The sequence below is a fragment of the Fusarium mangiferae genome (assembly GCF_900044065.1).
Source record: "Fusarium mangiferae strain MRC7560 genome assembly, contig: FMAN_scaffold015, whole genome shotgun sequence".
In the NCBI taxonomy this organism is placed as follows: Eukaryota; Fungi; Ascomycota; class Sordariomycetes; order Hypocreales; family Nectriaceae; genus Fusarium; species Fusarium mangiferae.
Genome location: NW_024573935.1, coordinates 342,394 through 362,511, shown reverse-complemented (window position 1 = coordinate 362,511; position 20,118 = coordinate 342,394). Strand labels below are relative to the sequence as shown.

Here is a 20,118-nt window from a genome sequence, read left to right as displayed (position 1 = left end):
TCGTGACCTTCCGTGGTAGCCTCTGAGCCTATCACATCTGTTCCAGCTTTACCGACATCTTTGTTTCACCCCCAGAACAGCCATCACAGCCTGTCTCATTGGATTCGCTGGGGATAGTACGGATAGGTACCTACTATTCAGGTACACTCTCAACGTACGTCTCCTTTCCCCTCAAACAGGGAATGAGAAAAGCTTTTACCCCAGGTCTCTGTTAGCTGAGCACATTTTGCCCTGACCAATTGAGGCTGCAGACTCCATTGAACTGGCTCTGCACTGGCCTCTCCCTCTCCCTCTCCCGGCCGAGATTGCTTTGTCTCTGGCTTCGAGTGATCATCCCCCGCATTGAGGTCCACTGTCAAGTCTTTATCTATAAGGGTACGTACCTGGCTGGACAATACTACTACCTAAGGTAGCCTACGCACAGGGCACTCGAATCAAAACCCTTGTGTCCGACGTCCTGGGTCATGTTCTTAGACTAACATATACAAGCTACTCACCGAACCCAGCGGCCTAGAAGAACTCCAAAAAGGTCGTCAATCCCCCCCAGTCCGCTTCTCTTCGGCCCACGCTTTCTTGTCTTCCCTCGCCGAACCGCCGCAAACCGAACCGCGACATCATATTCCATCAGCCTTGTCTTTCTATTTATCGCCTGTCAATCCGAGCCTCGCCCGCTTTTGAGCTGACCTGCCTGCCTCAAGCACGGCGACGTCGTCGTCGACGCCTGCGCTGGGCGTCTTATCGAGCCCCAGCACCACCACCTTTTCAGTTCGGCATTCCAATCGCCAAGGGACATCAACGAGACCTCATCCAAATTCCTGTCAGCCATTGATGATGGCCCCGTATCAGCCGGCTTCCGGGGCCTCAGATTCGAGTCCCGCCGCATCGATCAGTAACGCACAAGGTTCAGCACAGCAGACGCCTGGCGGAAACGCAAACCAAGCACCTCAACACAAGCGCGTATATCAAGCTTGTATCCCTTGTCGGCGGCGCAAAGTGCGATGCGATCTTGGCAGTGTCGACAACCCCCACGATCCTCCATGTGTGCGCTGTCGTCGCGAGAGCAAAGATTGCTATTTCAGTGCTACTCGTCGCAAGCGCAAGACGGATGACGATGGAAGTGATCAGGACGATTACATCACGAGAAATGGTCGCAAGCGAACTAATAGAAATGCGAGCCCTCCGCCATTCATCGAACGCAGATCATACAGCAATGTTCCCTTGACCCCGGGAGGTTCCCGAGGACAGTCCCAGCCGCTCCGTCGTCCTGATGGTAACAGGGCTGGTCGTGGGAGGGATGAGTGGGGAGCGGAAGGTGATGCCAACCAGACTCTTGAGAACATCGAAGCTCAGACGGTGATGCGGCGAGGCGTATTTGGTCCCCAGGATGCACTGGACCTGTTGTATAAAGCTGCAACGGATAGGTATGATCTGCAACTGCTCGACCCTCAATCAATTCCAGGCTCAATGCTAACTTCCGACAGTCCCGCTGTTGACCGTGAACGCAGAGAAAGCACTTCATCTGCTCATCCTGCGCCCCCTCGACCCCCACCTGAGGATACTGGCCCTTATGGTTATGTCCCCAGATCGACTTCCAAACCACCAAAGACGGAACAGCCCATCGACCCTGAGCTTTCACGGCCCGAGCTTAGCTCGCAGCCCGGGTATGCTGAAGCTATCAAGGCATGGCAACGCTTCCGGTTTGTTCGTGCTGGTTGGTTCACAGCCCTCGAAGCGATCGAATACATTGACTAGTAAGACTACCTTCAACGTCTGCCAGAATTCATATGCTAATTCTTCTAATAGTTACTACAAATATTTGTCTCCCCTGACACCTATATCGCCGCCCACGTTCAGCAACCCTGCATCTCATGTCACTTTACTTTACGAAGAGCCTATTTTGACCGTTACACTGCTGACGATTGCCTCGCGATACCGTCAAATGCCCGGTACCGGTGGTCATTGCCGATCGCACGCAATCCATGAGCAACTATGGATGTATTTACGGGGAATGATCGAGCGATGCTTGTGGGGACAGGAAGCCTTTGGCGGTGGCTTCTGCGTGCCACCAAGCACCAGTGCCATTTTTGACGAGTCTCAAACGAGCAGTACGGCACCTTGGCGCGGACTACGCAAGGGCAGTTTGCGAACCCTGGGAACGATTGAGTCGTTAATGATTCTGACCGAGTGGCACCCTCGCGCCCTGCACTTCCCGCCCACCGAGGCCACCGATGAACTAGTTCTTCCTATGGAAGCCAGCTTCCAAGCTATCACAGCTGCCGATGAGGACCCAAGTAAGACTTTGGGCACTGGTTTCGGAGGCAAGAGGATTGAAAGCTGGCTCGAGCCCGCGTGGAGAAGTGACCGAATGTGCTGGATGTTGCTCAGCACTGCAAATGGACTGGCATATGAGCTGGGTGTCTTTGATGATATCGATGAGCTACTGAGAGACGACGCTATTACTCGCCCCGAATATCAAGAAGAATCGTACCGGCAAAGAGCTTTCCGAATTAAACGTCTCTTGCTTATCTATACCACGCAACTGGCAGGTAGGCTCGGCTGGACCAACATGGCTCCAGCTCATCTCAGGAGAAGCGATCCTGCTCTGGCTCGATTCCGACCTACGTCAGTGGATGGAACAACTCCTGGGACGAACCCTTCTTCGTTGTCTAACCACTTCAACTATGTCCCTGATCTAGAACTGGATGACCAAATCATCCATTGCTGGGCCGGCATCAGCAATGCTATGGAGATGGGTAACGAAAAGATTTTCCGTTCACGGAAGTACACCACACAAATCATCCAGAATGGGAAGTACATAAGCATCCTCAAGGAGTTTGAGCCTCTTCTCCGCGATTGGTGGAGAGAATTCGAGCTGTTCCGTCTGCCCGAGTTTATCAGACACATTCTGACGATCGAGTATCAATATGTGCGCATCTACATCAACTCTCTTTCACTTCAAGCCGTTGTCGAACGCTGCACCAACCAAGCTGGGGCGACAGCCAACTCGGGGCACCATGGAGCATCAGCTGTGAATGGTCACCCACAGTTGTCGCCTCAGACTATGATCAATTATGGCAAGCTTCCGCTGGGTCAGCTTGGTGGTTTCACTGCCCATGACCAGGAGTATATTCGTGAAGTGGTTGAGGGAAGTCGAAACCTTCTTCGCACAGTTGTCGAGGGTCTTCTGCCTGGCGACTATCTCAAGCATGCTCCCGTACGAACATATTTCCGCATCATTAGTGGTGCCATGTTCCTGCTCAAGACCTTTGCTCTCGGTGCCCCAAGATCAGACGTCAGAATGAGCATCGAATTGATGGACGCAACTGTTGAGGCGCTGAGAAACTGCGTCGTGGACGACGTCCATCTGGGAATCCGTTTTGCAGACCTTCTTGAGTCTCTGACGAGCCGCCTCCGCAACCGATTTATCCAGGCTCCCACCATGCAGCAGGCTTCTGGCAGGGGACAAAGTCCCGTTCCAGATGGCCAGACCCAGAATGGTGATAGTGTTGCTGCGAATGGCGACGGTAATGCCAACTGGGTCGGTGGTCATGCTCAGAGACTCCGAGATGGGCTCAGCGGAAACGGTAAGCATCCTATGCAAAGGGGTGTTGATATCAATACTGACGACCCCAATTCAGCGCCAGCTCAGGCTCCTACTCACGAGGCCAACAATATTTCAGCGACTCCATTTGATCTATCGGCCCAGAACTTCCCCTATCCTGGGCAGGGCTCGATGGGTCCATCCACACCTACAGTGGTGGACAATGCGGTTGCCAATATGGATGTCAGCCTCTTTGAAGACTGGAACCACCAAGGCAACGAGATGTGGTATCTGCCTCCTGGCCCAGCTTTCTTCCAAAACGTGGAGAATCCCTCCGTTGCCATGGGACCTGAGGGTGTCAATGTTGGTGGTCTCGATCTTCTCGAGTACATGGCCATGGATCCCTCTCAATTCCCCGGACTGGATCCGTCTTCTGGTCCATCAACAAGCCACGCCTAGTCTGGCCAAGCTTTACCTCACCCTCTTGTGCTGAGAGGTGCTCTATGTTTATACCTTCTCGTATACTAGTTGCAAGTTGACTGGCCAGAGGCCCTTCTCTCACCGAACCAACTTCTATTACACTTCTTTGATGTCGGGAGTATATCTATGGAAGATTGAAGTCTTCAACGGCATAGCAGAGATTAGGAAATCCACAGTATCATTCAAATGCAAGGATTATTGTGACTTTGTGGCAGCATACTTCACAATACTAAGAGTGCGAAATTCTCATGCCAGAGTGGTGGGAATCAGGAAACAAATGACGAAAGTTTAACGAGGAGTTTTGCATGTTAAGCGACAGACCAAAAGATACATACGATGGGCTTGTGATTGAAGTTGAGGATTGCAATGATCGGGGTTATTGCATTTTTGACAGTCTTACGAAACAGAAAAGTAGCATAAAAAGTTGAAAAGATCCAATAGACTTCTTTCGAAAGACCACACTCTCATTGTGATGATTTAGCCTGTGATTGAGATACGTCTTGAATGAAGCAAGCCGCTGCTTTGCATGGCTGGGCAATGATGGGACTTGAAATAGCTCATGTTTCTTTCTACACTGGTCTGATCCATTTTGAACTAACCACCTCCTCCCCGTCCCTAATAAAATCAGAATAGCCACCACCGCCTATCCAAACCTCCCACTGCCCCTCCCTTTTGCATTGATAAATATCCTCGCGTGACAAGGAGAACCGACAGACTGTGCGGGTGTAAATAGCGAACAACAGGTGTCAAGAAGAAGAAGAAAAAGACAAACAAGGCTCGTATGTGTGGAATAGAAATGGGTACAAAAAAAGAAAAGAAAAGAGAAAGAAAGCCGTTGGGGCTACTCGATGAAAGGGGAAAGTGTGTGGTATCATGCGTAGTTACATAGTTGAACATGTGAAGAGAACACAAATAGAAAATTATGTGAAAAGCTCTAGAGTTGAGCGTGTTTAAAAGGGAATATACAAAGTCTGGTAGGAGCGTCGAGGAAGGTGAGAATCCTCAACATAAAGTATAGAAAGAAACATCTGGCGGTTTATCAGACACTCAAGCCGGTAGTATACACTCTGAAGCCAAGATGTAGGTAGGTAGATGGGTGGGGTGTCGTAAGGCCGTTAACGTATCGCGAGACGTAGAAGACAGTTTGTGGTGGGCGGCAAGATGATAGCCATCTATATGTAACAGAGAAAATGGACGAATGGGGGCCAATATGTGGCTCGCGTTTGATGGTACCGTAGACTCGTCTCAGACGCTGCGGCAGAGATCTGGACATCAAATCACAGACTGAATGAGGTAACGTGTCTGGCGTGGGCCTCCTGGAGGACTGTTTCAGTTGTTAGCATATGTTATAACCCTCGCAAATCGGCGACACTTACTGTCAAGAATACCCATTTGTCCGGAACGGTCCATACACGCCAGTTGCACGCTACTGCCGTCAACCAAGTCTAGGACAACGCTGTTGGGCAACTCCTGGACCTCGACATCAGGGATGTAGGGAGATCGGAAGTCACTCATGTGGTAGCGCTTCGTGCCTTGAGCGGTGCGGCTGCTCTGAGCCGGGAGAGCGCTCAAAATGAGAAAACCCTGAGAGTCGAGACACATGTTACGGCGCTTCCACAGAAGGTTGTCAGGAAACTGCACATTGACATCACCCATGTAGGACACGATCGAGGGGGGCCCGGCAGTAGTCGCAGGTCGAACAGGCTCTGCTATCTCCTCGTGCACAGTTGGCGAGAGGATAGTAGGGGGCGTGGTCTTACCACGTGAACTGGAAAGGGATGATAGACGACGCATGAATCGACCTGCCCTTGACTTCTTCTTCTCACTGCTTGACTTTTCATCACCAGAGGCTGAGCTCTCAGTAGTAGCAGTGGGGGAAAGCACGTTGTCCTTGTCGCGGCTGATGGATGACCGTCGGCTGCTGATTGAAAGCCGCTTGCCCTGGTGAGTTGATGGAGGGCGGGTGGGAGACTGTGAGCCCTTGGCACCACCTGCATCAGACGATGGCGAGGTCAGAGACTTGCGGCGATCGTTAATGAAGTCCTTCACGACACTTAGAGAAGACCGTCGAGAGTGGTCTTCCTTATCCCGATTCTTCGACTCCGATCGACGGCCTTCCCTAGACATACGACGCTCAAGAATGGTCTCCTTAGAAAGCTCAAGCGCTGCAGGGGTCCATACTGGTGAGGCCTTCTGGTGGTCCACCAAGAGAGGAGACTCCTTAAGTTCTACTGGGTTGAACTCCGATGGGTCCTTTGGTGGTTCAAGTGATTTGGCTGCGTTCTGGCTCGGATCTCGTACTATTCTAGCAGTGACCGAGATCGACTCAGGCGAGCCGCCATTCTCTTGCGCATGTGCTTCAAACTTAGACAAACGACTGGCCACCGAGTTCGAGCGCTCCCTGTGAGATTTTCTAGCTCTATCAGGTGACTCGTCTCGAGAACCAGATCGTGAAGGTGGTGTTCGCAGGTTTTGGCGGTTGAAAGAGCTAGCTCGATCTGCAATGGACGGAGATCGAGTGGGTTCACGACTCCTTCGCACAGAGAAGAATGCCGAAGATGGTCTCTCTCGGCTTGAGGCAGTAGGTGTAGGACTGAGAGTGCTCTCACCAGTGTGTGCTGAGAGCTTTTCAAGAGCCTTGATTCGTTGCGAGATGCTTGATCCCACAGTAGATTTCCTAGTCAGGCTGGGTCCATTAGGCTGCTGGGCGACCTTGTGCAAGTAAGCAGCTCCTGAGCTCACAGATCGCGCTGAGCTTGTGGTCACGTCGCCAGGGGCAAGAAGCTTGCCGTGGACAGGGTTCGAGACGGTGCGGACGATGGTCGGAGATCGTTCGCCCTTCGTTGGGCTGGGAAAAACTGGAGTGACAGGGCTCTTAGCAACAGTCATCGGTTTCGCCTCATGAAGTGTCGCGCTATGCAGCTCTTCCATAAAGTCCTCATCGTCAGACAGACGTTCCTTGTCTTCGGCAAAGTCCGTTTTGATAGGCTCGATGTTGGTCTTACGCTTTTGCTGCTTTGTTTCAGGCAGTTCCTCGTTATTTTCCTCCTCCTCATCCTTTTCTGTTACGATGACAGGGCTTTTCTCGCGGGCATTTTGGTTAGGGGAATTAGATGCTAGACTTGGTTCCGTCTTCAGGTCCTGAGTCGAGAACTTCGACTTGAGGATCTTGGATGTGTCAATGGTAGGGGATAGCGGCTCGTCCACTCTGCTGATGTTGGCCGAAACCTCAGTTGTCTCCAATGCTTCAGAAGCATGGTCCGTTGTGGGCTGGCTGTTAGCAGTAGAGACTGCTGTTTCAAGAGCTGGAATATTGGTATCAGTCTCTGGTAAAGGCTCTGGCGTTGTATCCTCAATCTTCTCCTCATCTTTGCTTGGAAGGGAGTCGATCACTGGCGTCAACTCTTCAGCGGTAACAATTTCTTCACTTCTTCGTGTACTAGAGGCTTCGACATTGTCAACTTCCTCGTTTTCGTCCAGGTCATGTTCATCTTCGTTCTTTGGGTGCAGGGTTTCGTCAGTTGATTCGGAAAGTGAAGATGCCTTGGTAGATATCTCCGGTTCGGAAGATGCAATGACTGGACTATCAGGATGAGAATCGGTCTGAGCAAGATCGGAAGCTTGATCATTATTCATAGACGCTGAAGACGCATCCAATCCAATGCCTGAGTCGGCATTTGAGATGGATGGGTGGTCGGATTCCGTTTCGAGTTGAGTTTCATGATCCTCTACTCGGTCTGTAGATGAATCGCCACCGCTAGATCCGGGGGATTCAAGAGGAGGTGACGGAGCATCTGCCGCCTCAGCTGCCATATTTGCCTTCTTCTTCTCTCGGAGCTTCATAGCCTTCATTAACCTCGCCTTTTCCGGTGAAATGGTCGGTTTGGCGGGTGGGGGCATAGGCAAAACAGGAGAGCCAGGGATAGATACTCCAGAGCTTGTTGCGGGGCGCGTGAGTTCTGTATGCACAATTTGTAGTCCGTCCTGTTCAGTCGCTGTGTCTTTGTCCTCGACAGAAGTATCCTCAGCCGTGGCGGGCCCGTCCCTATTCTTCTCCTTTTTAGAGCCCTTACCAAACAACTTGAAGCCGGAAGGCATCTGAGAAACTGGGCGATATGCGCCGGCAGTGCGTGGTCTTCCGTTTGTATCAAGCGAGGGGCGCGGTCCAAGCTTCACTTTAGGCTTTCCGTAGTTGTATGATGAATAGGAATACAAATCGGGTCGGCCTGATTGCGATGACATTCGCGGCTGTGCTTCTGACTGAGAAGGAGAAATGGGCCTGTCATCAGCGCCAACAAAGTTGGGTACCTCATATGTTGAAGCGTCAGTGAATTTGCTATGCTCTGGAGATGCGGCAAGTTCTGAGTTTAGCGTGACAGTCTCCGTAGGCAAGACAGTGTCATGACTTGTCTTGGCTGTCTTAGGTCGAATGTCGCCGTCTTCGTCGTCCTCGGCAACTGATTGGCGTTTTGTGGCGCGTTGTTGCTGCTCCTCTTCCTCCTCCTCTGCAATCTCCATTAGTCGTCTTCGGCGTAACGAGCTTGAAGATGATGAATTTGACCCTGAAGCGGCATGCAGGGAGCATGCGGCCGATAGTTTCGTATCCTTAAGTTCCTTGGCTTCGGTGATTTCGAAAATGGTATCGTAGGGTGAGAATCGGTCGCAGACGGCGTTGAAGTGAACAGCTACTCTCGCTATATATCGAAAACGTGTCAGTGTATCAAGCCGCGAACGGATCTAGGCTGGGGGAAGAAAATGAGTACGGACCTTGAATAAGACGAGAGCAATCTTCAGGCAGATACTTAATTACCACGTTCCTTCTTCGATATCTCAAGAAACCGTAGAGAGGACTCGTCTCGTCGTATCCAGCGACATTGTTGCGCACTTCGACAACGCCGCCGGAGCCGCGACCTAACAATTCGACTTCATCGCGACTCGCATACTTGAGGAGGAACCTGAATATTTAGCTAACGGTTCATTTCGAGCATGGAAAATGATTGTTAGACGTACCATCCTCCCGGTTCAGCGACAGCGGCCTCGTGGGCTCCCTGAACCTTTGGATCATCCAAGCCATTCAACGACATGGTGCCTCCGTTACAAGTAGATCAAAGAGAGACAAAGCGGGAAAAAAAGAGCGGGAGCTGGAAAGGCTAAATTGACGCCGCCGACTCGCAAGGTCGAAAAATTAATTAATAGAAAGGAGCGAAAGGAAAGGCAAGCAGAAGCACAAAAGCAGCTGCAAATGGGTCGAGCAAAGATGCTCCAGGTCGGTCGAGATTCGAAAGGGCGAGATTCGAGGACGAGGTCGAAAAGGCAAAGGCGAAAGGGAAAGAAAGAGAACAACTAGAAATGAAGCTCTCCGGAAAGACGGGGGAGTCTACCAAATCAGTCGAGAGGGTAGTAGAGCTAGTCCACTCCAGTATAATTCGGGGTCGTTTCGAGTCGAGATGCCTGGCGACTGGATGAGGTTTGGCGGGTGGGAATTGGTGGGTGGGTTCCTCTACCTTAGCACCTGCGGGTCAAGGGGCGGGCAGCACCAGATTTCAGGGGCAAGGCTGTCTAGTTGACATGGATCTCGGTATATCTAATAAGATAGTAAATAACCATGAACCCAATGAGTAGAATTGTGTTGGGATGGTCTGCTGCGTCTTTGCGTTGTTTACTTGTTGGTCTCTTGTGTGTATGCCAGCCAGGTTTATCTGATTTTCATTAGAGAGAACGGAAGTTTCCTTCTTCAACTTTGGCTTTGTTTCTTCCAAAAATACGTTTTCTGAAGAGGACCGTTGCAAATCCCCCCAGGTTGAGGCGTCGATCAATCGAGTAGGTAAAGTTATTAAACTCAGCAGCAACAAATTAAGATCGGGTAACGCACAACAGGTGCTTTTTCATACCATGCATGGGCCGAGACATATACTCAAACAGAAGAAGAAGAAGAAAAGCATGGCACCACTCCAAAAGAAAGGAAGAGGGAAAGGTTCTGGCACGCCAACGCTTGATAAATCGTCCCAGTCATGACATAAATAAAATGTCAATCGATTACTCCAACGTTGACCATCATTAGAGTGCAAATTGCGCGCCAGCCAAAAAGGGAGTCTCGCTCTGGAATGAATGATGAATAGGTAGCGTCTTGGGTTCCCGTCAGGGATCGGGTATACCAAGACAACCAACCCAATCCAGAACTACTATGCCCAACGTAGCAGTGGAGGCCATCACACAAAGTTGCGAGCACAAGGCGATACAGTGCTACTGAACGACGACTTAGGGTTGGCTGCATGACAAAACCAAGAAATTTTGACGAGACAGTAAACAGCACCGCAAAGTAACTTGTACATAGACGAAAAGAGTGCTGTGTCATGAAACGAAACGACGGCAACTAGACGAGATGACGACTAAGCCTCATCTCTCTTGTCGCCTCGTAGGAAGTGCACATAGTACCTTACCAAAAAATAAAGACACAAGGCAGTTATGATGCAAACCAGCCAGACAAGAAAAGATATCATCATGACTCGCAGAGTACATCAATACTCGTTCTCTATCAAAATCAATCTAAGTTTGATCCAGAGTTCCAATTCTGGTAGATCAAAGCCACCATCAAAAAGCCTCCAAAGCCACTCCAGCAACAAAGCAACCTCTGTTGAGATGTGGATACCTTAGGCCCACATCCCTCTGTATGTAGCCTGCCCTTAGGGCCCAGTTAGCTAGCTTCCTCCTTCATACACACCTTATGCCCTTATACCCTTGTTGACAACCTCCCCTCCCGCCCCGGCTTCTCCACCCCCAATCTAAGTGCACAAGGTTAACACATTTTTGGCGTCGGTTTTACCGACTCCGGAACGTTTGGAAGCAGAACCCGTCGCCTTGTCAACATACGTCAGAGTCAGAATACAACCGTTGGCACGCGACATCCTGCGACGGGGTCGTCTACGCTGAACGACATCATGAGTCTGCAGGAGATTGTTTGGTCGGTCCCAATTACGACTGTCTGCAACATAGTCTAGTGGGTGACGCTGTAATTGCCAATCACTTGTGGTCAATAGAATGGAGCTTGACGCGAAACTAGCGATTCAGTATCTGTACCAGTCTATCCCTATCCCTTAGCTAGAAGGATGGAAGCTCAGTCGAAGCATCCTAGAACAAATGAGTTAGTGGGATCCATACCTACTTACTCTAATCAAAGCATTCAACACGAGCCGCTTCGGCTGCAGGCCTAACAGGATTGTACATCAAAGTTACAATACAGATATAGAGGCATAGTTGGCTTAGGAGAGTAGATGGCAATGCATATATGACCTAGCAACAAGTATCAGATACAAGCAATGAACTCGAAAGATCGACTCTTGTTCCAAGTCGTAATCATGTTATTATCAATACACCATTGTGCTGCATCGGCAGTGTCACCCCTCCTTTCGCATGTACGAGGGCGCTCCTCAGCTAACCTATAGAAACAACTCGAGGCTGATCAAGCTCCTTTCAGCTCTGTGTAAACCCACTCAGACATGAATCCCATCACAGCACCTTGTATACACATCATATCACCGCACTTTGCGAGCCCTGGTCCAAGTAGATGAGGAATGGTCCAGGTGGAGAGACTGACAACCCGCTAGATCCTTAACCCGTTCTCACTGAAAGGTGAAGTTCTTGCTCTGAGACCAAGTAAGTAGTTTGAGGTATGCCTATAGTGCCCCATGTCTACCCCAGTGTATTTGAATTATGCCTGCTCAGCGGGCTTCTCTTCCGCCGGCTTGTCTGCGGCTGGCTTGTCTGCGGCTGGCTTATCCTTGCGGGCCTCTTCAACAGCGGCCTTATTCAATATAGGAACCTCATCCGATTTTGGATCTGCAACATGAGGAGGCTCCTCTGTAACCACTTCATCCAGTGAAGTTGGCACAAAACTCCCTTCCTGAACAGCTATAGGGGGTTCGGATTGGGGCGCGTTGCTAGTCGCTGATACACCGACGGCGGGCGTGCTACCGTCTGCAATCTTTTGTTTAGTCTCGCTGACGATCTTGTCTGCCTCACTGACCTGGGACGCTGCACCTTCCACCTCCACTGCAGCCTCCTTGTTCTGGTCCAGTCGGACGACCATGCAAGACAGGTTGTCAGTGCTGAAGCGGTTTAGTGCATAGTCAACAAGCTGCTTTGAGGCCGATACGGGATCCTCAACATTGCGCACAAGATCAACCGCTTCCTGGTCACTACATACGTCCCAAATCTGTGGTTGTTAGCATCTCGTGGTTTCCACTTGCATCTGGGGCTTGACTTACTCCATCGCAAGCAATGATAATGAACTCGTCACTCTCGGCCTGAATGACCGTCTCCGTGGTATAGGGGTGGCCCGTGACAAGCTTCTTCATGTAGGCATCACCAAGAGCCCGGGTTACAGCCAGAACACCGTTGACACGGTTATTGAGAATCAGGCCTCCGGCAGCGGCGATCCTTTTACCCTCGACTTCGTCACTGCCCTTGTGGTCGTAAGAAAGTCTCAGAGCCTTTCCACCTCGACAAAGAATGATACGGGCATCACCAACATTTGCGGTGTACAGTACCCTTTGTCGTCCGCTACCCTTTCCTTTTGAATTTGTAGCTTTGGTTGCCTCGTCATTCGAAGCTCCATCTTTTGCCTTGTCCATTTCAACGGGCTCTTCCGGCCTAGCGGACTTGATGGCTGATCGGTCATTCGACGCTCGATCCTCCCAGCGTAAAACTGCAACAGCTGCAGTGCAACCACTGTTCTTTAGGGGTAACTTTTCCAACTGTGCATCAGCGGCCGTGAAGGCCTGGTCTAGGACTTCAGGAATCAGAGCATTGGGGTTTTTGCGTATGATATCCTCCAGAATAAGGTGCAGCTTTTTGCCACACCAGTCGGCTGCAAATGTACCAGCATGTCCGTCAAAAATAGCAAAATAACCATTGTCTGACTCAACCATGTCGGACGAAACAGATTCCCGATCCTCACCTTCAGGCTTGTCCTTTAAAGACACATCATTTAAGGCTGGAGTCTGCACAAAGTTATAAAGAAAGGCATGAGTGTCTTCCATAGTGCGACGGCATTTCTTGTTCCTATCTTCCCAAACACCGACACGGAACGTAGACTTGGGACCCGGCATGGATTCTCCCGCAGAGTTATTATGTTGACCCTGAGGGACTGCAAGAGCGGGATCCTGTTTGCCAAGCTTCTGGAGAGGTGTCTGGGAGCTCACTTCAGAGCCCCCGCTGCGACTGCTCTGAGAGAAGTTGAGCGAGTTTTTGGCGGAGGCCAGAAGACTGCTAGCCCGACTACTGACGCTGCTGCTTCTGCGTTTCTTGTCGGTCGATCCACCGGTATCTTGTCGAGTAGGAGGACTGCCATTTCCACTGCGCTTCTCACCGCTTGCAGCCTGATCGGTCGTCTTAATTGGAGCCGGAGCGCTGGGGCCTGGGCCAGGTTCAGGAGAAGGGGATTTATCGGATTTTGAATCGCTCTCGGATTTGTTGCCCGCTGAGTTGTTGGAACTGCCGCCAAACATTCTATTCAGCAGACTTCCTCCAGTCGAGGAGAGACTGCGACGCTTGTTGCTCGCCAGCTTGTGTTAGGGACAAGAGAATACTAGGTGGCGTTGCGCAGAGAGGGAATGTCAGCACTGTTGATGCTGTGGAAGGCTGGAGCTTGGTATCGGTTCTATCGTCGTCGGAGTAAGACTTTGCGGAATCGCTACACGCGAACGTTGCGGGTAGCTGTGGAAATATACCGTCGTGGTAAGTGTAGGGGCGGGGTGCTGGTCGAGACCAGCTTGGCGTGTTTAATTCGTCGGCGCAAGACGGACCTGCAAGAGTTAGAGAGGATGAACCGAGAACATCATTCTATGTCACCAAGGATGATAAATAAAGGAGGATAGGAATAGAGAAATGAGTGCGTGCAGGTAGTAAGGAAAACGTTGATGATGTAGCTAAGCGCGCTGACTGATAAGTATGACTTCTGTTGTCCCCCCAGTGATAGTTGTTGGAGATCGCCACAGTTCACACCATTGGGACTATCAGACGGCGGGGACAGGGCCGTACTTGAGCTCGATGCAACACCAATGAGCCGTGTCGACCCTTGGGTATGATGAGGCAGAGGCATGATGCTGAGCGCATCGTAAATCAAGAAACGTGACGTAGACGCCACAAGGGAAACGGCTGCGCTGGCGGGGAATAGGTAATCGTATAGATCTGATAATCCACGAGCCCAACAAACAGGACCATAATGCGGCTGGGGCTAAGAACAGAGGGAACACATGTATCGAAGTAACTTGATAGTTCTTCCAATAAAGCAGTGCAGTACGTTGAGGGGAGCAGTAAACGAACGTACCTGGCGCTGAATGTGTAAAGACTATTTCAACACTGGAGAGTTGAACTTGAAAATGCTCAGAAGACAGAGAGGGACGCTCTGCACCTGCAAAGTAAGCGGATCAAGTTAAGGCTTAATACAAGCCAGCGAGTCTACAGAAAGTCGTGTCGTAGTTGATGAAGAGTTGGCAAGGTTGCTGCTTTAGGACGTTTCGTTGGATGAATTAGCTGGGCTAATAAAGTACTACCTAGAACCAGAGGTGAACGGATGGAGTGGAGGGCGCAGCTACCTGACGCACTGCAGCTGGTGTAACGGGGACGGATTGGTGAGGGTCAGTGGGGGCGGGGGGCTGCGCTTAAGCTGGAGGTGCCTCAAGATCTGATTGTGCGCTATGTCTGGCTGTTGGCCACTGACGTATCCACGGGCTAGTGACGTTTACTGGTTCACGACCGCACTGTTTAGCGCTGTGCAGACAAATGGATCTTGGGCAAATTTGCGATTCTCGGCTTTGGGTTTCAATAGAAATGGAGGTGTCGATCTTAGCAATGAATCAGCTCTGGGAAACGCATATTAACTGGACCCTGATTTTGCGTGTTAGTTATTGACACGTCTGATATGTGTTTCCAACAGTAAGTCGGTGCGAAGGAAGCCATCCTCGACCCGAGACATCCGGAACTAGCATCTAAACAATCCCACAATTGCGCTCTCGTCAGTCAGATGAAGCTAACAGGCTCGGAGTTAATTTATCCCAAGATCAAATCCGTTCTCATGCGACCAGCTTCTTTTCCCAAAGCCGTTGCCGGCTGTACACGTGGAGCTCTGGGGCTGCCGTCAAAGCCATACCCAGATAGGTTGCCCTTTGTGCAAAAGGCACCGCTTTGTGTAACCTAATAGATTCTACTTTACCCATCATCCAAATTGAGGATGTTTATATAGTGCGAGTATGTCAACATAGACTGAAGTAGACGGAAATCGACTGACAAGTTGGTCAAGTGTCGCCCACGTTTTCAACAGACCTGACAAGCAGCGAGTACTGTTTTCTATAAAGCACAGAAACACCTGCAAAGCTGATGGTATGTAAGACAATTCTCCAGACACCAATGCACCGGAACAAACATAGTACCATGAAGCTCCCTTCCTTCTTCCTATGGCCAAAGATAGATCATGACATCGGACATATGTCCATCTTCTGTAGCCTGAAGGGTCCAAACAATGGTAGCGTACCCTCCTTTAAACTGATATGGCGGTGATCATTGAAACAAAGCTCCTCAGGCTTCAAGGAACCCCTGTCAGTCTACCTATTTTCGCAAGCTATCCAATCTTGCCTGAAGGTCGTCGTCGACAGGATCACCACCGCCGCCGCCTCCGCCACCAACCGCCTGAGCGATCTTACCCTCAGGTACCGCCGTAGTTCCCAGAGCAGTAGGTGTTTCACCGAGCTGTGGTTGTATTAGTGACGAGGCTTGCATAGCATCACCTTTATGACTTACCGCCTGGTTAAAGTCCACGCCAATCTCTTCCAAGACTTGCTCCACCACCTCGTCACCTTCTTCTTCGATTCCCACATCCATGGCATCATCAATGGCATCGTCCATCATCTCTTGTCGTTGGTCCATGATATCGTTTTCGCGTTCAAACTCCATGGCGATTCGTTGAAGCTGGGGAAGATTCATCGATTTATTCATGCTTCCCAATGCCATGGTAGCGCCCTTCATAGCCTGCATCATTTGTTCGTTCGTTCTGTATGTCTGTGTCGCATCTGGTCAGCCTCTGGTCTACACTAGTATCCAATGTATGCAGTTACCTGAAGGCGAAGCGAAATCTTTTGTAATTGACTGCGCATGCTGTAAAACTTCTCGACGTATCGCCTCGTGCGGACCAGATCCTTGGCCTGAATCTTGCAAGCTCCCATCTGTCCATTCTTGGCGCTCGTTTTGATTTGTTGAATAAGGGTCTTCTCTTGCTTCTCCAGCTTGACGCGCATCTGATCAAGTTCGCGGATGGCCTTATCTAGCATGCGCTGGTTCTTGCGTAGACGCTCCGCGGGCGTCATGCGCTTTCCGAAAGCCCATTCGAGGATCTATATCGTGAGTGAATTAGCCATCATGGGCTCGCCGTATTGTCGCACGACACCGCTGTTCTTACATTCATGATGTGCGGGGGTAGTGGTGGTTGACGGATGAAAGAGGGTAGATCTTGGTAAAGCGAGGTCGGAGAGTTGTTCTAGGGGGAGAAGTCCTTGCGAATCGTAAATAAGTAGGCGGCAGAAATGCGCAAGGCAGCGACAAAAAGATCAAGCCTTGATCCAGATGCGTGGTAAGAGTCGCTGGCCTTGTCGCGCTACGGATGTCCCGACACTACGTAATCGGACTGGGCCAACCTTGAAAGCGCTTCCATAGGTTGCTTGCACGAGACGATACGGCACGATAAGAGCCCGCTTGGTCCAAGCGCCCAAAGTCTCCAGATTTCGCCAATCAAATCGGAAATCGGTACGTAGCAAAAATCATGCAGAAATGGGTCGTTCGACTGACTTGTCAATGATTCTTATTCGCCTCTCCAGCCGACCGCCATAATTACATCGGCATCACGGTTCCAAGGATATTTTCTTCCCCTCGCTTCTCATCCAAAATATGCCGCTCGAACTGCTACGAACCGATTCAACATGAGCCAAGATTATTTCAGCAGTAACGGAAAGGGCAAGGCCCGACTGCACCAGGAACCCGATTCTGATGGTGATAACGATCATGGCCCTTCCGACGCGCCCACCAGCAATCACTCTTCTCCGCCACCCACAAACTCGTCCTCTTCTCGGGTCCAATACATGACTGTCGGAAATGGTATGACATCTGAACATGCTGCCCGTCTCCAGAGCATGCTTGACGTGGACTCAGGCTATGGAGGAAGTATAGCTGGCGATGACCGTTCCATGAGTTCCGCCGCAGCATGGGATATGGCAATGCATCACGACCGGCCTGCGTCGGGTGCTGTGCATCAGATGTGGTATAATGCTCATCGTGCTACCCTCGGCCGTTCCATCAACAAGGTGCTCGAACTGCTTCAAAATTTACAAGAAATGAATGCTTCTTGGCCCGCACACTATCCTTCCGTTCAAAGAGCTCGCCGCGACTCCTCCGAACACTCCTCACGGCCCGCCTTTGCCCATGCCCACACGGGTATGGAAGGCAAAGGCTCGTCCTTTTTCCGAAACCCTGGTTTAAGACGTGCCATGACGACGGTCGAAGACGGTTCCGCCGAATCGAGTCGAGCCGCTGAAGTTCGATCCACGCCTGAGCCCCGACTCGTTTCACCACAAATTGCTCAAGAGTTCTCTATCTTGAAGCTCGACCTTAAGCTCGGTGCTCTTCACCAGACTGAGCTCGTCCATTCATTGGAAAAGAGCTCCATCGCATCCCTTCTCGACGGCAAAATTAGTTCCAGCATCAAACATCTACTAGCTCTCCGCGAACGAATTGAGGACACTGCAAGTAAGGTTCTTATCACAGGCGACCTCAATGCTGGCAAGTCAACTTTCTGCAATGCTCTCCTCCGTCGAAAGGTTCTTCCCGAGGATCAGCAGCCTTGTACTGCTATCTTTTGTGAGGTGCTTGATGCTAGAGAGAACTCTGGTGTGGAAGAGGTACATGCAGTGCATAAGAACGTGCCCTACGACCGAAACGATGAGTCGACCTACGATGTTTTCTCACTAAAGGAACTCGAGAACATTGTCATCGACAACGAGACCTACACTCAGTGCAAGATTTACGTCAAGGATAGCCGAAGCATTGACGAATCTCTACTGAACAATGGCGTGGTGGATATTGCCTTGATCGACGCTCCTGGTCTTAACTCCGATACAACCAAAACGACTGCCATCTTTGCCCGACAGGAAGAGATCGATGTGGTTGTGTTTGTAGTTTCCGCTGCCAATCACTTTACACAGTCTGCCAAGGAGTTCATTTGGGCTGCTGCTGCTGAGAAGGCCTACATCTTTATCGTTGTTAACGGATTCGATGTGATCCGAGACAAAAAGCGATGTGAGAAGATGGTTCTTGACCAGGTTGCCGGTCTCAGTCCCCGAACCCACAAGGAGTCCTCCGAGCTTGTGCATTTCGTGTCTAGCAACGCCATCCCTGTCGGCCCCTCGCCTCCTGGCGGCCCTGGCGGCAGCGGCAGTTCAAGCGGAGGTAGTGGTGATCCTGGTGATGGTGATGACAAGGGTAAGGGTAAGGATCTTGATAAGGTGCGAGACTTCGAGGCTCTGGAGCAATCGCTGCGAAGATTCGTGCTTGAGAAGCGTGCACGATCGAAGCTTGCACCTGCTCGAACATATCTGCTCAACATCTTGAATGATGTCAACACTCTTGCAAATGTCAATCAGGAAGTTGCTCAATCGGAACTGGAGCGAGTGACCCAGGAGTTGAAGGAGCTTGAACCTCAGCTGGAATCCAGTCGAAGGGCAAAGACCGAAGTAAGCGAGTCAGTTGATGCCAACGTTGAGGAAACATGCAAGGACGTCTACGACTACACTCGAAATACTCTTAACTCGGCCATTCTCCATTCTGGAAGCAGCCACTACGATGTACCTTACCCCGGTATCTGGAACGCTTTCCAATATGCAGAGGACCTCAAGGAAGCTATGCTGTCTCGCATCGCAGATTCTGTTTCGAACTGTGAAGAGTATGCTCGCAGAAAGACAGTGTACGGCGTCAATGCTATCAAGCAACTGGGTATCCTGCACGTTGGTGATGAGTTCCAGAACCTCCAATTCCGACCTGATGTTATGTTCCGACGCAAGCGAGATGCTCTTGCTCGTCAGGTCGAAATTCCCACAGAACTGATCGACTTTGTCGACTGGACTACCTTGTTACAGCGACAGGAAAAGTTTGCTGGCACTGGTATGGCCCTTACAGTTGCCGGCGCCGTTGTGCCCCGGATGATTGGTATGAACACGTGGATGGACCAGGCTATCACAGCAACTCGCATCTTGAGCAACGAGAACTTACGCCAGCTCATCATTCCTGGCATTCTCGTGGCTGGTAAGTAAACCATGTGAATTCCAAGAATGCCAAGTCACTAATTGTCAATAGCTGTTGCTGCCTCTGCCTATGTTCTGCAGCAGATTCCCAACTCACTGCCTCCTCGCCTTGCTACAAAGATCTCGACTCAGCTTGCAGAGTTGGATTATGTTCACTCCAACTCCTCTCGAATCTCCTCTTCCGTTCGCAAGGTCCTCCGCATTCCCGCTGACAACCTTCGGGTCGGCCTTGACCAAAGTCTCAAGGACTTGAGCGCAAAGCGAGAGGAGACTATCAAGGTCAAGGGCGAGAGTGAGCGCGCCTCTCGTTACTTCCTCAACCTCATCCGCCAGAGCGATGGTGAGCGCGCCAGGGTCGAAGGTGTTGACCTTGAGACTCCGCCAGTTGGCATGCATTCATGATGAGGCTGCGGAAATTTGTTTGTTTACCGGGGAGGTTAACGTTAACGTTTTAACTTGAGACGACAACCAGAAAAGTACGGCGTTTGGGCAGGGTGGTTCCATATGTAATGCGATGGAAGAACACGAGATGCTCCTGATTTGGCTTTGATATCAACTTCTCTCCTCATACCTTGTTAGCGAGTCATAGCAGTATGAATTGACTATTGATGCTTCAACTGCTCGATAGCTGTTCTTGGGCGATGCAATACGCCTTGCTAGTAAACACAACTTCACTAGAGAGACTCTTTTCTAATAGCTTATGCCTAAATGATAACGTCGATATTGATACCACGTCCATTGGCCTCCTAGCGTTGT

At 50.6% G+C, this 20,118-nt stretch overlaps 5 protein-coding genes across 5 annotated transcripts; 2 read left to right on the top strand and 3 right to left on the bottom strand.

Moving 5' to 3' along the window:
• Positions 1-831: 831 nt before the first annotated feature.
• On the top strand, positions 832-4,000 carry FMAN_12703 (uncharacterized protein; the record flags this gene model as incomplete). Its single annotated transcript, XM_041823175.1, has 4 exons — positions 832-1,421; positions 1,482-1,751; positions 1,804-3,584; positions 3,639-4,000. The coding sequence occupies 4 exons, from the start codon at positions 832-834 to the stop codon at positions 3,998-4,000; spliced, it is 3,003 nt and encodes a 1,000-aa protein (XP_041688782.1).
• Positions 4,001-5,298: 1,298 nt separating this feature from the next.
• FMAN_12702 (uncharacterized protein) lies at positions 5,299-9,105 on the bottom strand (the record flags this gene model as incomplete). The annotated part of the gene is made up of 4 exons (XM_041823174.1): positions 5,299-5,345; positions 5,398-8,715; positions 8,789-8,976; positions 9,032-9,105. 4 exons carry the CDS (start codon positions 9,103-9,105, stop codon positions 5,299-5,301), a joined length of 3,627 nt encoding a protein of 1,208 aa, XP_041688781.1.
• Positions 9,106-11,729: 2,624 nt separating this feature from the next.
• FMAN_12701 (uncharacterized protein) lies at positions 11,730-13,527 on the bottom strand (the record flags this gene model as incomplete). Its single annotated transcript, XM_041823173.1, has 2 exons — positions 11,730-12,233; positions 12,286-13,527. The coding sequence occupies 2 exons, from the start codon at positions 13,525-13,527 to the stop codon at positions 11,730-11,732; spliced, it is 1,746 nt and encodes a 581-aa protein (XP_041688780.1).
• A 2,098-nt stretch (positions 13,528-15,625) lies between these two features.
• On the bottom strand, positions 15,626-16,478 carry FMAN_12700 (putative class E vacuolar-protein sorting and endocytosis factor; the record flags this gene model as incomplete). Its single annotated transcript, XM_041823172.1, has 4 exons — positions 15,626-15,766; positions 15,818-16,075; positions 16,132-16,407; positions 16,473-16,478. The coding sequence occupies 4 exons, from the start codon at positions 16,476-16,478 to the stop codon at positions 15,626-15,628; spliced, it is 681 nt and encodes a 226-aa protein (XP_041688779.1).
• Positions 16,479-16,989: 511 nt separating this feature from the next.
• FMAN_12699 (uncharacterized protein) lies at positions 16,990-19,764 on the top strand (the record flags this gene model as incomplete). The annotated part of the gene is made up of 2 exons (XM_041823171.1): positions 16,990-19,363; positions 19,415-19,764. The coding sequence occupies 2 exons, from the start codon at positions 16,990-16,992 to the stop codon at positions 19,762-19,764; spliced, it is 2,724 nt and encodes a 907-aa protein (XP_041688778.1).
• Positions 19,765-20,118: the final 354 nt, after the last annotated feature.